The sequence below is a fragment of the Haliotis cracherodii genome, unplaced genomic scaffold (genome assembly GCF_022045235.1).
Source record: "Haliotis cracherodii isolate W230 unplaced genomic scaffold, xgHalCrac1.p SCAF_23, whole genome shotgun sequence".
Classification (NCBI taxonomy): domain Eukaryota; kingdom Metazoa; phylum Mollusca; class Gastropoda; order Lepetellida; family Haliotidae; genus Haliotis; species Haliotis cracherodii.
This window is the reverse complement of record NW_027266279.1, coordinates 12,693,256-12,708,075: the sequence shown is the minus strand read 5'-3', so window position 1 is coordinate 12,708,075 and position 14,820 is coordinate 12,693,256. Positions and strand designations below refer to the sequence as shown.

At 42.9% G+C, this 14,820-nt stretch overlaps 1 protein-coding gene across 1 annotated transcript; it reads right to left on the bottom strand.

Moving 5' to 3' along the window:
* Nucleotides 1-2,328: 2,328 nt before the first annotated feature.
* LOC139471743 (serine proteinase stubble-like) lies at nt 2,329-13,986 on the bottom strand. The gene is made up of 11 exons (XM_071254224.1): nt 13,883-13,986; nt 12,510-12,635; nt 11,684-11,749; nt 10,617-10,736; nt 8,809-8,871; nt 7,758-8,081; nt 6,493-6,697; nt 5,551-5,621; nt 4,221-4,352; nt 3,524-3,630; nt 2,329-2,499 (listed from the first exon to the last, which is right to left on the bottom strand). Exons 1-11 carry the CDS (start codon nt 13,938-13,940, stop codon nt 2,344-2,346), a joined length of 1,428 nt encoding a protein of 475 aa, XP_071110325.1. The 5' UTR covers nt 13,941-13,986; the 3' UTR covers nt 2,329-2,343.
* Nucleotides 13,987-14,820: the final 834 nt, after the last annotated feature.

Here is a 14,820-nt window from a genome sequence, read left to right as displayed (position 1 = left end):
TGCGACTACCGTCGTTGACGAAATACAGACATTATTTTGGCGTCATGTTTAGTGATGATATCATTTTGGCGTCATGTTTCGTGATGATGTCAGAGCATATTAGTGTTGCTATGACTCCTGTCCGTTTCCTACTACTACTGGGGGGCACGGGTGGCCCATTCGTCAAAGACGCCGCGATTCGCTGTGCAGAGTTGTTTCCCTTGGGCATGCCAGCAACCTATGATTGTGGGTTCGAATCCCGGTTCGCCCCGATTATGTTTCTAGGTTTGTCAGCACCATACCGTGCTCGTGGTTTTCACGGAAGTGGTAAACGTCTGAGACCTGCATCGTTTTGGGCTTTCCTCCCTAATTAAGCTGACACGTCTGGATATATCACTGGTATAATGTTAAAAGTGGCGATAAACACAACTCACTCACTCACTCACTCACTACCACTAATTGTGTCTCAAAATTCTGTCGCTTGAGAAATATTAACATTCAGACACTCTGTATACTAACAGTAGGATTCACAACTTTATGAAATAATCTCTTTGTACTACATGATTGGTTTGTTTTGTTTGTTGTTTTACGCCGCACTCAACAATATTCCAGCCATGTGACGGCTGTCTGTAAATAATCGAGTCTGGACCAGACAATCCAGTAATTGACACCATGAACATCAATCCACGCAATTGGGATCGATGACATGCATCAACCGAGTCAACAAGCCTGACCACCCGATCCCGTTAGTCGCCTTTAACGACAAGCAAAGTCGCCATTTACGGCAAGCTGGGTTGCTGAAGACGTATCCTAACCCCGAATTTCAACTTGTGTCTATTTCTGGTTTTGTATCTTCGTGTGATGACCTGAGTTAATGTTGGTGTACTACAAAGTGCATTGAATGAAGATTTTAAACTGAAGAACTGAGGATTTTTGTTTTGTTTTGATTATTAATAATTTAATTTGTACTTTTTGATGTTCATATTGAATAAAACAAAATATGCAACTTCCCATCTGTACGTTTGCTTCACAGTTTATTTTCTCAACAACGTCTAAGAACTATATGAGTTATTATGATGACAACAGTTTCTTATTGATAAGGGGCGGTCAGGTAGCCTAGTGGTTAAAGCGTTCGCTCGTCACGCCGTAGACCCGGGTTCGATTCCCGATATGGGTACAATGTGTGAAGCCCATTTCTGGTGTTCCCCGCCGTGATATTGCTGGAATATTGCTAGAAGCGGCTTAAAACCATACTCACTCTTATTGATAATCGTTATTATTTCTTTCCATCGACGATAATTCTCATTATCGATCTTTGTAGCGAGTCCCAATGCTAAATCGATCTTAACTGCGTGGATTGATGCTCATATTGTCAATCACTGGATTGTCTGGTCAAGACTCGATTACTTACAGACGCCGTCACATAGCTGGAATATTGCTGAGTGCTGTGATAAACAACAAACAAGTATGTATACACCGACGACGCTTTTTCTCCATTAGGAATTCTGATTGCGTGCTTGTAATAGTGGGATACTAAAGTGAAAGTCAGGGTCACTGACTTGGCATCTTCCAAAGGCAAGAGAGTTAACTTACTTAAAAAATCAAGTTTCCACCCTTGCCAAGCTAGAGTTTTGTCCCTTCTATGCCTCTCCTGTGTTCATCTGTAACAGGCTTCTTTATATCAGTTCATTCCCAGAACCACCACCCGATCATCTTCCCGAGGCAAGTGAGTTAACTGACTGTAAAAGTCCAGTTTCCACCCTTGCCGAACTAGGCAGGTAATTATGGAGTTACATTTTGGCTGGACTAACGAGTCTATGCATAGTCCAATCAAAATCGCGCACCGAAATCGAAATCCGGTTCGTAAACTGTCATGCATAATTCGGTCGACTGCAGGATTTGCAAAGCTTGTGCACCGCTAACTCGTTGTCAACAAAATATTTTTTACATCTTTTCATGTTTTTAATCAAGGTGCTCTCGTGATCTGATGCACTTCGCGATGTAAGACTCGTTTGATCACAATATAGATCTTGATTATCGATCAGATCGTCTTGACTGGGCGCCGCTGTTTTGTTTGAAGCAAATGCAAGTGATACGAGAGGTTGAATCTGATTGGTCAAAGGAGAGGCATAGAAAGGACATTATTCGTAATAGCCACTGGTGGCGCTACGATCGAGCTCAGGAATTCCAGCCTAATTCGGCAAGGGTGGAAACTGGAATTTTAAAGTCAGTTAACTCTCTTGCCTCGGGAAGATGCTCTTCATCTTGCACAGCAAGTCTCTCACACGCTTTTGTGAATATATGTCTACAAGAAATGGAATGTCATAAGGAAAAATAACAAGAGACAAGTCCCACTGATTGGATTTAATAAGCAGGAAGAACCGAGGCGTCAAATGCGTCAGGGAGGAGACTGATGAACTCGGGTGGGCCTGTACATACGGGCGGCATGTCGGCAACAAGACCTGCTGTAACTAACTGGCCGGTCTGGTCGGGGCATATCAGAGGGCCACCTGCGTCCCCCTGAAACAGATGATGTTAGAATGTGTATGTGTTTATCAGTGAATGAGTCAGCATGGCGATATCCCAGCCATACCACGGAGTGGTGGTCTCGCGTTCGCTCGTCACGCCAAAGACCCGGGTTCGATTCTCCACATCATGGGTACAATCTGTGAAGCCCATTTCTTGTGTCTCCGCCGTGATGTTGCTGGAATATTGCTGAAAGCGGCGTAAAACCATGCTTACTCACTCACTCCAAGCCATACCACGACTTGGTTGATGGCGTGTCATCGTACCCGGGGGAACATTGCTCATAACGTCAGACCCGTGAGGATCCGGGGTAGAATAGGTCTTCAGCAACCCATGCTTGCCGTAAAAGGCGACTAACGGGATCGGGTGGTCAGGCTCGCTGACTTGGTTGTTGCATGTCATCGTATTCCAATTGCGTGGATCGATGCTCATGATGTCAATCACTGGTTTGTCCAGATTCGATTGTTTACAAACCGACGTCGTATAGCTGGAATATTGCTGAGTGCGTCGTCAAACAACAAATATAATGTCAATCACTGGATTGTCTGGCCTAAACTTGGCTATTTACAGTCCACCACCGTCACAATGCTGGGGTATTGCGGAGTGTAGCTTAAGCAACAAACATAATATAACAGACTTCAGACACGACGCTCATCATGGGTTATAAACCAGAACCTAGGGTAACTAACCAACGCATTATCCTCTGGGCTACCTCTACTTGCATAGAAATCAAAATGAATATAGTTCCTTTTTGCCTGATACGTTTGGCTGAAATAATTTGACGCCATCGTTTAAAAAGAACTAACTTGAAGTAACAAGAGGAAGGGATATTTCCGTAAAAAGTAACCGTCTTTTGGAGAAAATACATCGCCTAATAAATTAGTTATAGTATTGTTATACGTGTACTTTAGTGTTCCCGATCACCTTTAAAGTTAGCTTATCTGTTAATGTTCAGTATGCTTCAAAAGAATTAGGAGGGGGTGGGGTTCTCTTGAAGAAAAGTGTGGAAGTCACGTACAATACATGTTTGAGCCGTTGATTCGCTGCAGACGTTGGTGTTGTCAGTACACGTTCCCGTGATGGAGACCGCAGCAGACTGGATTCCTTGGAATGTTGATGCTGTCTCTGTAGCAAAGAAATCAAAGAATAGTTATTTTCATAGAAGTGGAGGGGTGACAAATAACATTTTTTTTTTTTTATACCAACTACTTTATGATATTGCAATTGCGATGTTTCGGTGTAGATCATTATACCCTTTTCAAGCAAGACTGTAAGCCCCATCATAGGAAAAGCTTACATCATGACCCGCCTCAAGTCTAAATTATGCCGTGTTGGTTGTCTGCCTCCGGGGAAAATCAATCGTCATTTGTCCATTTTGAAAATAAGCTCTTTGCCACGGTCTTAAACATAGCAATTCCTGAATCGACACTTGACCCGTGGAGATCCGTGGTAGAATAGGTCTTCAGCAATCCATGCTTGCCGTAAAAGGTGACTATGCTTGTCGTAAGAGGCGACTAACGGGATAGGGTGACTTGGTTGATGCATGTCATCGTATCCCAATTGCGTAGATCGATGCTCATGATGATCGCCGGATTGTCTGATCCAGACTTGATTATCATTCTACAGTCCGCCGTCATATAGTTGGAGTTGAGTGGGGCGTAAAACAACAAACAAACAAAACAAACAAACTGAATGGATACATGGATGAGACGTACCGTCGATGACTCCTGCGCCGAACATCGTACAGGATGCCATGTCCAGCTCCATTGTATCGTCAGCAATACAGGCAGGCAAGAGGCAACTGGCTCCATCAAAGGTCAAGGGTGCGTCAAGAGTTAGCTGACCGTCTGAAAGAAACAATTTCAATCGTTATGCACAGTTTCTGATTTCGGTGGTTTCTTGAAACAGGTTTCACAGTAGTACGCGATGGTCGCTGTGCGATTTAGTCATGTCTTCGAAAGAGTTTCCAGGAGTTGTCTAAGGTTATGTTAAGCTATATGAACTGCCTCCGTGGTCTAGTGGTTGAGCGTGTATCCTGTGTCTTGAGAGGGGTTTTCATGTTAAACTGTGGCATGATATCTCAGTGGACTTGCACTATAAACTCAGAATTAGGCCGGACATACAAACAGCCACATACACACACACACACACACACACACACACATACGCACACACGAACATGCACGTCGCAATATAAGGACAATAATCTTGAGCGCGACGTTAAGCACTAGCTCACGTCACCTTAAGCTATTTGATTTTCGACAATCATAGGCTAAGATCGGATTCTGGAGCGGCTGAGGTCTCTGGCCATAGGAGGTCTTGGAGGTTATTTTAACAGTTAACACAACTGAAATTCATAATCGCAGTCTAAAACTGAATCTTGATATTTTCACTTTCTCTCTATTCATCAATTGTCCTGTTTTTGGAAACTATAAGCGAGATACATAATAACACATTCACTTTATATATACGTACTTATCCCATTCGTACATTCGACAGGTAGACAGGCTTAACTCTGGTATGAAGCGCGATAACATTACAGTAGTATCACAGTTTGTAACAACTCTCTGGTTGATATAGGTTCTGGTAACTGTACCAAAGCATTGAAAAAATACGAAGTTGAAATCCATAACAAAATGCAAAAGCACTTTATCTTACCCAGAATGTAGAGATCTGAATGGATCTTGATAAAACTATGTATCCCGGTTGGGAGGGCAAAAAATGAGAGCGGGAGAATATATCCCTTTATAATATCTTATAGGTTGTAGCAGGATCAGTCGGGGTAATTATGACATCGTAAAATAATTAAAACAAATTCAAAATTTATAGAAAACTGTTGTTCGATTGAGAAGAGGTCAGCTTGTGCTATGTCACGTGACTTTCATTGACTCTGTAAAAGCGTGCGTCTTTTTGCTTCAAAGCGGGGTATAAGGGATTTATTCTGCATCAGAAATCTACGTACAGCCTGTCTTGCTCGTAGCGGGGTATAAGGGATTTATTCTGCGTCCTTCGTTGGGTTTTATACTACGAGCCGGAGTTTCTTACCTGCGCCTTTTCTTCCGGGGATTGTGGCCACCTTTGTGCCGCTGAAGTCATTGACAGCAACTGTGAATGCCCTAAAACCAATAAATGACGAGATAATTTCACATAACTCTTCGACTCCTTGCTATCATAAATTTCAAAGTGGTTGGTGTGTGAAAATTGTATATAGCCACCAGCAGCAATATAACAGTACGGAAGGTCAGAGGTTCGATGCCCCGCCGGGACATACCAATAGACGATAAAAGATGGTATTTATTTCCTTGCCTGTTGCTCAGCATTAAGGGGATAAAACAAGGTCTCGTTGGTTTTAAGTGCGGTGTATCTCAGTGAGCTATCCATGTCAAAACTGCGGTATGGTATCTCACTGGGCTTGCATTGTAAAACACGCATTAGTCAGGACTACTACACGTAACCACATACACACGCACACGCACGCACGCGCGGCTATACACGTGCAATAATCGTGAACTCGACGTTAACCCCATTTCACCTCACCACCACTGGGAACCTAATTTCATAAGTATCTTATCAGAGTTTACCACAAGCATGAGGCATTAGGAAACTATAAGGAGCCGGTATAGTGGTAGAGCGTCTGCCCGGAGAGCGGTTGGTCCGGGGTTCGAACAAAATACGTTAAAAGATGGTACTTGTTGTTACCCTGTCTGGCGCTCGGCATTAAGGGGCTAAAACAAGGACTGGTCGGCTCGGAGTTAGTATGCTGTGTCTGAGTCGGGTATTCATGTTAAACTTCGGCATGGATCTCATGGCATGCACTATAAAATCGGCATAAGTCCGGACAAGTACAATCAGCCATACACGTGCATGCACGTGCCTATTTTAGTGTAATAATCTTGGACGCGGCGTTAAACCCCATTTCACCTCATTTGATCTGATTTGAATAGGAAAATAATTGAAAGACAAACTAATGTAACTACTTTCACGTACTCTGGAATCGCAGCCAGCTGTGTAACACAGAAGTCGGATGTGAAGATAGTGTCAGGAGAGACGAGAACGGCAGAACAGATTGGTAGAGGATCACCCCCGGGAACTTCAACGTTGATACTGACAAATCCTGGTGCATCCTGGCACGACGTTGCTTCAGTGCCACCTAATATCCTTGTTGTTGTCAGGAAGTCATTATATGCACACCCTGGAATAGCAAGTAGTTGTTAGGAGAATACTACAATTATACATGTACTATTTCCCTATCGGCTGGACGTTTTTATTCTTCAGAGAAATCAGGTTGGTTGTGGGAGAAACAGCGCGAGTGCATGCTGCATGAGTGAATATGATTTTACACCGCTTTTAGCAATATTCCAGCAATATCACGGCGGGGGACACCAGAAATGGGCTTCACACATTGTATCCATGTCGGGAATCGAACCCGGGTCTTCGGCGTGACGAGCGAACGCTTTAACCACTAGGCAACCCGACCGCCCCGCATGCTGCATGAAGATAGGGGATATAATATGAGTGTTCATGTCATGCTATGTTTACGACACGAGTGTCTAAATTCCGGTATTTCCCGAGTAAGAGTGAGGGATATACCGGAATTTAGGCGCGAGTGTCCTCAACGTATGACTTGAACAATATATTGTCTATTTATTACCGAAGAAGATGTTTACATACAGAGATGAATTTTAGTGTTTACCTATAATGTCGCAACCGCAGCGGAACCACAATTTATCGAATGATGTCAACAATCTAAAGCTATGACATCGTTTCTAGAGTGACGTGATTCCGGCCCTACGTCACAATAAGATTCGAATGACGTCAAAAATGACGTCTGGATCACGGAAACAATACACTGTTGTCTCGTGACGTGATATGACCCAAAGGCACATATGATTTTTATGAACCCTGATATGTTTGCCCTCGTAGGTAATAATTAATTTACAACTTAAGTTTATGTTCTCTTGTCAAAAGTACGAAGGGGTCACGGGTGGCCCAGTCGTCTGTATCGCCTCTGTTCGCTGTGTAGAGTAACGTAGGCACGCCAAAAAGCTATATCCGTGGTTCGAATTCCGGTTCGCCCAGAGTATGTTTCAGCACAATATCCCTGTTCGAGGGTTTCACAAAAGTGGTAAACGTCCCAGACTTGCATCTCTTAGGGCTGCCCTCCCACATTAAGCTGACACGCCGTGATATAATTGGAATACTGTTTAAAGCGACGTTAAACCCAACTCATTTTTTCACTCAAAAGCACGTACTTGTCACAGCGGCAACTGTTGTTGGCTCCTCCGTTGTTGTTGGCTCCTCCGTTGTTGTTGGCTCCTCCGTTGTTGTTGGCTCCTCCGTTGTCGTTGGCTCCTCCGTTGTCGTTGGCTCCTCCGTTGTCGTTGGCTCCTCCGTTGTTGTTGGCTCCTCCGTTGTTGTTGGCTCCTCTGTCGTTGTTGTCTCTGGCTCATCTGGCTCCTCCGTTGTTGTCAGCTCCTCCGTTGTTGTTGCCTCCTCCGTTGTCGTTGGCTCCTCTGTTGTCGTTGGCTCCTCTGTCGTTGTTGTCTCTGGCTCCTCTGTTGTTGTCTCTGGTGGCACTACAATGTACATAACCGACACCAGTACGTGTCGTTAATCAACTACACAGCCTTGTTGTTTAAGTGCCTTCATACCTTAAACACACCTATCAATTTCCCTCAGTTCCGCTTTATTATGCCCACCAAAGAGGTATGGCATGGACAAGTATGATTGCTATTAATGCACAGAGATACTCACATAAATGTGTTTTCTATTTAAAAACGATGATGTTGCATTAAATTGTAAAACAAATGGAAGGGTATGCTGCATTCTAATTGGTTTAAAACGTTGTCAAATGGACTTCGAAAAGTTCTTGAGAGCGAAAAAAAATAATTTTTTTTTGTCCCTATGAATCCAACAATTGAAAACAATGTGATATTCCTCTTTGCAAAATGGATATGTGTTTTTCTTATACGTTTAGTTGAAAAATATTTATCAGAAAAACTTTGTTATCACCAAGCATATGAAGCCAGAAAGCAGCGGAAATATACGGATGACCTTTGTCCTGCGCAATGTCGATAAAAGTGATGTATTTTTTAAAATTTGAATGCCTTATTGAGTATTTGACGCTGCTGGTTCCAAATGAAACATGGACAGTATTTTCTATCTTTTCAATAAAACCATTCGATGGCCCCAGGAATGCTTTTAGATTCTTTGGCTGTGTTATAGTGTGAATACATTCACAACGCTCCTTCGTATATTGCTGTGGGTTCAACGTATCCGAGGAGAAACACAAAAGAGACTTACCGAAACAGTTTGGATGTTCCGCACAGGCGTCGGCAGGACAACAGATGTCAAACCCACAGTACACTGGAAATAATTAATAATGAATGAGTTACGCGTATTTAACGTTGCTTGGGCAGTATTTCGGCCTGAAGCAGAGGAAAGCAGATCGTAGACGTTTGTTGTATAAACGCTTAGGTGCTCTTGGAGAATGGTCATAATCAGGGCGAATCTGGAATTCGAAAACATCGGATCCTGGTACATCTAAGGGAGGCAATCCTGCGAAGACCACTGCGCATTTAACTACTTGGACACCCATGTCCCCTAATGACCATGGAGGTGGCAAACACTTGCCATTCTGTTATGGCGCTAGCAGAGCAGAGGGTGAGTATGGTTTTACGTCGCTTCTAGCAATATCATGTCGTGGGACACCAGAAATGGGCTTTACGCATTGTTTGTTTGTTATTTACACCACCACTGTAACAACCCATAACAACATCCCATATAATGAAAGTGTCTGTACTTTCTGTTTTTCAAAGGGACATAACCATGTTGAAGATGGATTCCATGTTCTTATGATTTGTGACCAGTATTCTAGAGCAAGAAGAAACTCTTTTCCCAAGCGTCTCGTTACCCCTCCCTCTATTGAGAATTTTATAAGACTTATGTCAGCTGAAAACGAACAAATTATAAAAGGCTTAGGTACATTTCTCGCCCAAGTCATGAACATCGAACGGAAACACAGTGTTGAACGGTAAATCATTATTAAATCTACTCGGCATGCAAATATATATACAGTATATTTCCATTGTATTATGGGCCGGTGGCCTGATGTACCGAATACATTTGTCTGTCTGTTTGTCTGTTTGTTATTTAACACCGCACTCAGCAATATTTCAGCTATATGACGGCGGCGGTAAATAATCGAGTCTGGACCAGACAATCCAGTGATTGACATCATGGTGTCTCAGTACTTTCTAGATATATCAAATATTCCATGTGGTGAAAAAGTGGAAGTGTTGCAGAGGCATTCCATGTGAAATAATATTACCAACTACAGCGTTGACGTCACAGAAAATGACAACAGTTGCATCAGCGTATTCTTTGGACAGGATATGTGGTCTACATTCTTAAATAACTAAAGGTATACCAGTGATGGATAGCCAAGCATATTTAGTAATGATTAGGATGTCTTTTTTTTGACGATTGACATCATGAGCATCAAACCACGCAATTGGGGTACGATGACATGCATAAACCAAGTCAGCGAGCCTGACCACCCGATCCCGTTAGTCGCCTCTTACGACAAGCATAGTCGCCTTTTATAAAAGGGCAAGCAGGGATTGCTAAAGACCTATTCTACATCGGATCTTGACGGGTCTCACGCATCGGTCCATGGGGAATGGGACGCACAACCTACCCCATCGCTCTGCTAGCGGAGGGATGGTATAGGAATAATATTTGCACAACTGGGATTTCAACCCTCAGGAAGGCAAAGGGAGAAGCAGGACACCCGGTGTTCGGGTGCTTTAAGTCCTGAAGTGTGCACACATGTCCCCGATGACCGAATCAGAGTGAGTGAGTGAGTATGGTTTTACGCCGCTTTTAGCAATATTCCAGCAATATCACGGCGGGGGACACCGGAAATGGGCTTCACACATTGTACCCATATCGGGAATCGAACCCGGGTCTTCGGCGTGACGAGCGAACACTTTAACCACTAGGCTACCCGGCCGCCCGACTGAATCAGATAGACAATATGAATCATTCACGAGGTGTAAGGAAAGAGAAAATGTATTGTATTGATTTCTGTTGATATAAAACACACTTACATCCTCCTCCAAGACAGAAGACTGGTACTGACACCGCTGTTGTTGTCGTAGCTGTTGTCGTTGTTGTTGGCGGTACGTAACATTTTGAGCACATATTGCCATAGATGGAATCGCAAGCAACTGAAAATTCCAAAAGAAAACAATACCAATTATCGTTTTTTCTCACGATTTTGTCTTCAGCATGATATTACACTTTGCCGCATTACATGGACGAGCTCATGGACCGTATTTTTGTCCCACTTGAAATGTCTAAGTTTATATCTGTTAAATATGTGTTTGTTTGTTTAACGCCACCCTCAGCAAAATTCCAGCTACATGATGCGGTCTGTAAGTAATCGAGTCTAGATCAGACAATCCAGTGATTGGCATCATGAGCATCGATCCACGCAATTGGGGTACGATGACATGAATCAAGAAAGTCAGCGAGCCTGACCACCCGATCCTGTCAGTCACCTTTATTCGACATTTCAAGTGCAAATTATCGGACATATTACGGACATAACAACCATTTTCTCAAATACACTATTGAATTTTGGTATTCTTGATCAAGTAAAATAAAATAAGTGCAAAAGGGACGAGAATCTCTGACATGAAGGTGTTCGTGACTAGTATTGGGTCTTTTGACCTTCAATGTATGAAAGTGAGTGAGTGAGTGAGTTGGGTTAAACGCCGCTTTTAACAGTATACCAGTTAAATCGCCGCGTGTCAGCTTAATGTGGGAGGAAAGCCCGAAGTGATGCAGGTCTCAGACGTTTACTACTTCGGTGAAACCCACGAGCACGGATATGGTGCTGACAAACCGAGAAACATATTCGGGGCGAACCGGGATTCGAACCCACAATCATAGGTTTCTGGCGAGCCCAAGGGACGCAACTCTGCACAGCGGATCGCGGCCCCTTAGACGACTGGGCCACCCGTGCCCCCGTGCACCCGTGCACGATGACGTGCATCAACCAAGCCTGACCAGCCGACCCGTTAGTCGCCTCTTACGACAAGCATGGGTTGCTGAAGACCAATTCTGACCTGGTTGTTCTAAGAGCACAGAAGACGCCATGAGTCATACTTACAAATTTGACAGTATATGGAGTCTGGCGCTTCACACGAGCAGTCAACCTCGGGACATGCGGATGGATCTATAATAGAAAATGATTCACTGGTTAAAGTTTAAAATAAAACAAATGTAGGATCGGGCTAATGCCACCTTCCCTTAATTTCACAGAAAGAGTGCCTCAGTTTCCTACGTGGCACTAATGACAACGTCCTGGCCTTATGAGCTTCAAGTAGTTGTACAATCATTATGTAGTTGACACAGATTTCTCCAAATCTTAAAACGCAGAACTCCCTGCACCCCAAATATTGGTGTTGACATCCTGCCTTAACACAGACGGGTCACACATAATGCTTCATGAATGTTGTGATAATGTTCTTGATAATGAATCGTCCTTATGTTACATGTGATGTCATGGATATAAACCGAAAAAATAGGCCACGCTCAATAACGGACAAATGTTTCCTGATTGGCTGATAAGAGAATGGGTGGGGCTTGTATTGCTTTATTTGGCTGTACGTTGTCACTGATTGCGTACAGTTTTCTCGTGTTAATAATTAAGCAGTCTGACGTTATTGTTGACGTATCTATTTATAAGAATGGATTTCAATATACAATTGCGTTTATGAAATTTATAAACGTGCATACGCGGATTTACAGTTGTCACACTGAGTTTTACGTTTAAACTTCCTTATTCTTAGTAAGTAAATTTTAAAACTCCTTTTGGGGGAGCGGCCATTTAATTTTCTGGAAGGGTCTGTGAATTTTGTTTAAAACCCCACCAGCACAACCCATCTCCAGCCCAACGCACAAGTAATTGTCCATCACTTTATGAAATACCATACCAGTGTCACAGCAGAGTCTATCATCGTTGTTTGCCATACACTTTGGTGGGGGAAGTGTCGTCGTTGTCGTCGTTGGCTCACAGTCAGTGCAGTATAGGGAGCCGTACAGACTGTTGCAATCATAGACTGAAAAAAAGTGGAAAAAGTATGTACTGCAATCCTGGATTGAAAAAAAGTAGAAAAGGATACTAGTGTATTGTGAGCTACATTCATCGACTGAATACAAGTTTAAACAAATATGAAACAGATAAAAGTATCGAATTTCGCAATCATAGACTGGATAACAGTAAAGCAGCGATTTTGATATTTGCCGAATGCCGCAACCGTACTTTCAAAAGTATTAAACTCGCTGACTTGATGCACATTGCTCCAAATGTCAGTCACTGGGCAGTCGCGTCCAGACTCCATAATTTACAGACCGCCGTCATATAGCTGAATTAAAACAATAAACTCAACAGTTCAAAATGATTGCACTTGCCCCAATCCAATGTCCTGCAGAAAATTTCTTAATGAGGATTCACCGTAAAGGTTTAACCTGTAAACCTTAAGATCTTATGCGCACCATTCGCATTTCGATTTGCGGCGCCAACTATTGAACAAGAAAAGAGACCCGTGAAGATCCGGGGTAGAATAGGTCTTCAGCAACCCATACTTGCCGTAAAAGGCGACTATGCTTGTCGTAAAAGGCGACAAACGGGATCGGGTGGTCAGGCTCGCTGACTTGGTTGATGCATGTCATCGTAACCCAATTGCGTGGATCGATGTTCATGATGTCAATCACTGGATTCCGGTCCAGATTCGATTATTTGCAGACCACCGTCGTATAGCAGGAATATTGCTAAGTGCGGCGTTAAACAAAAAACGAACAAAATCTTCCGGCAATGCTTTAGCTATCGGACAGCAGAGCGTCATGACGCAAGTCGCTTATTACGGGACCGCCTCCGTGGTCTAATGGTAGAGCGTCCGCCCGGAGAGCGGAAGGTCCGGGGTTCGATCTCCAGCCGCGTCATACCAAAAGACGTTAAAAGATTGTACTTGTTGTTACCCTGTCTGGCGCTCGGCATTAAGGGGCTAAAACAAGGACTGGTCGTCTCGGAGTCAGTATGCTGTGTCTGAGTGGGGTATTCATGTTAAACTGCGGCATGGTATCTGTGTGCTAGCACTATAAATCCGCATCAGTCCGGACTAGTACAAGCAGCCACACACACACACATACACGTGCATGCACGTCGCTATATAAGTGCAATAATCTTGGACGCGACGTTAAACCCAATTTCACCTCACCCATCACCGCTTATTACGGTTATTATAAGAATCTTGTTAACAAATTCCAGTTTGCAATCCCAACAACACATGAATAAGGTGTCACTTACTGCATGCATTGGCGGCACCGGCTAGGACAGCCAGAGCGAGAAAAAGACCTGTCATCATTATGTGAACTTTTCTTGTCCTTCCAATGATCCAGGCAAAGCTGTGCATTTTATACTATTCTCTTAACCGTCGTGTGACATCAGGGCAAATAGAACCAAATCCAATATTTGTTTGTAAAATATTTGCAGATTTCATATCGCACTTTTTCGACAAGTCATCATATGGCCCCTGAGAAACTATTCACATCGTATACTGAACCGCAAAAGAAACGTCACTTCATGAAACTACTTCATGGACGTTTTTCCAAGTATCAAAGCATATTTTGCAGAAAATGTTCGGTATGTGTGCATATCTTTCTTTTTGCAGGGTCGTAAACTAGTACTTTGGGGTTCCAGTTCCATACTATCTAAACAAAGCTTGATATTCAGATGACGATCATATGTAATTTTATATAATTAATAATAATGATAGTAAATGAAATTATTATAATGGGGAATTCCTGGTTGGTGTAAACATGAAAATGAAAAAAGAGATCATGCTATTTATTTAAACAATTTCAGGATGTAACAATATGTTATGAAAATAAAGCAAATATATATATAATATATAAGTAAAGTTCTAACTCTCAGGCACAATATAGTAATAATTAAATAAGTTCAATCTTACTCCACTTATTTAATTATATATATATATATATATACACACACACACACACACACACACTCAACCATCATCAATGTAATCATAAGATATCTGACAAATAGGGACTGCGACCAAATAGTTTGGGGGGTCAGGGTCGGTGACTTGGTTGATTGTGCGACATCGCAGTGCGACGGCGTGGATCGGTTCTCACAATATCGATCACTGGATTGTCTCGTGCGGACTTGATTCTTGACAGACCGCCGCCATAAATCTTTAATATTGCTGAGTGCGACGGCGT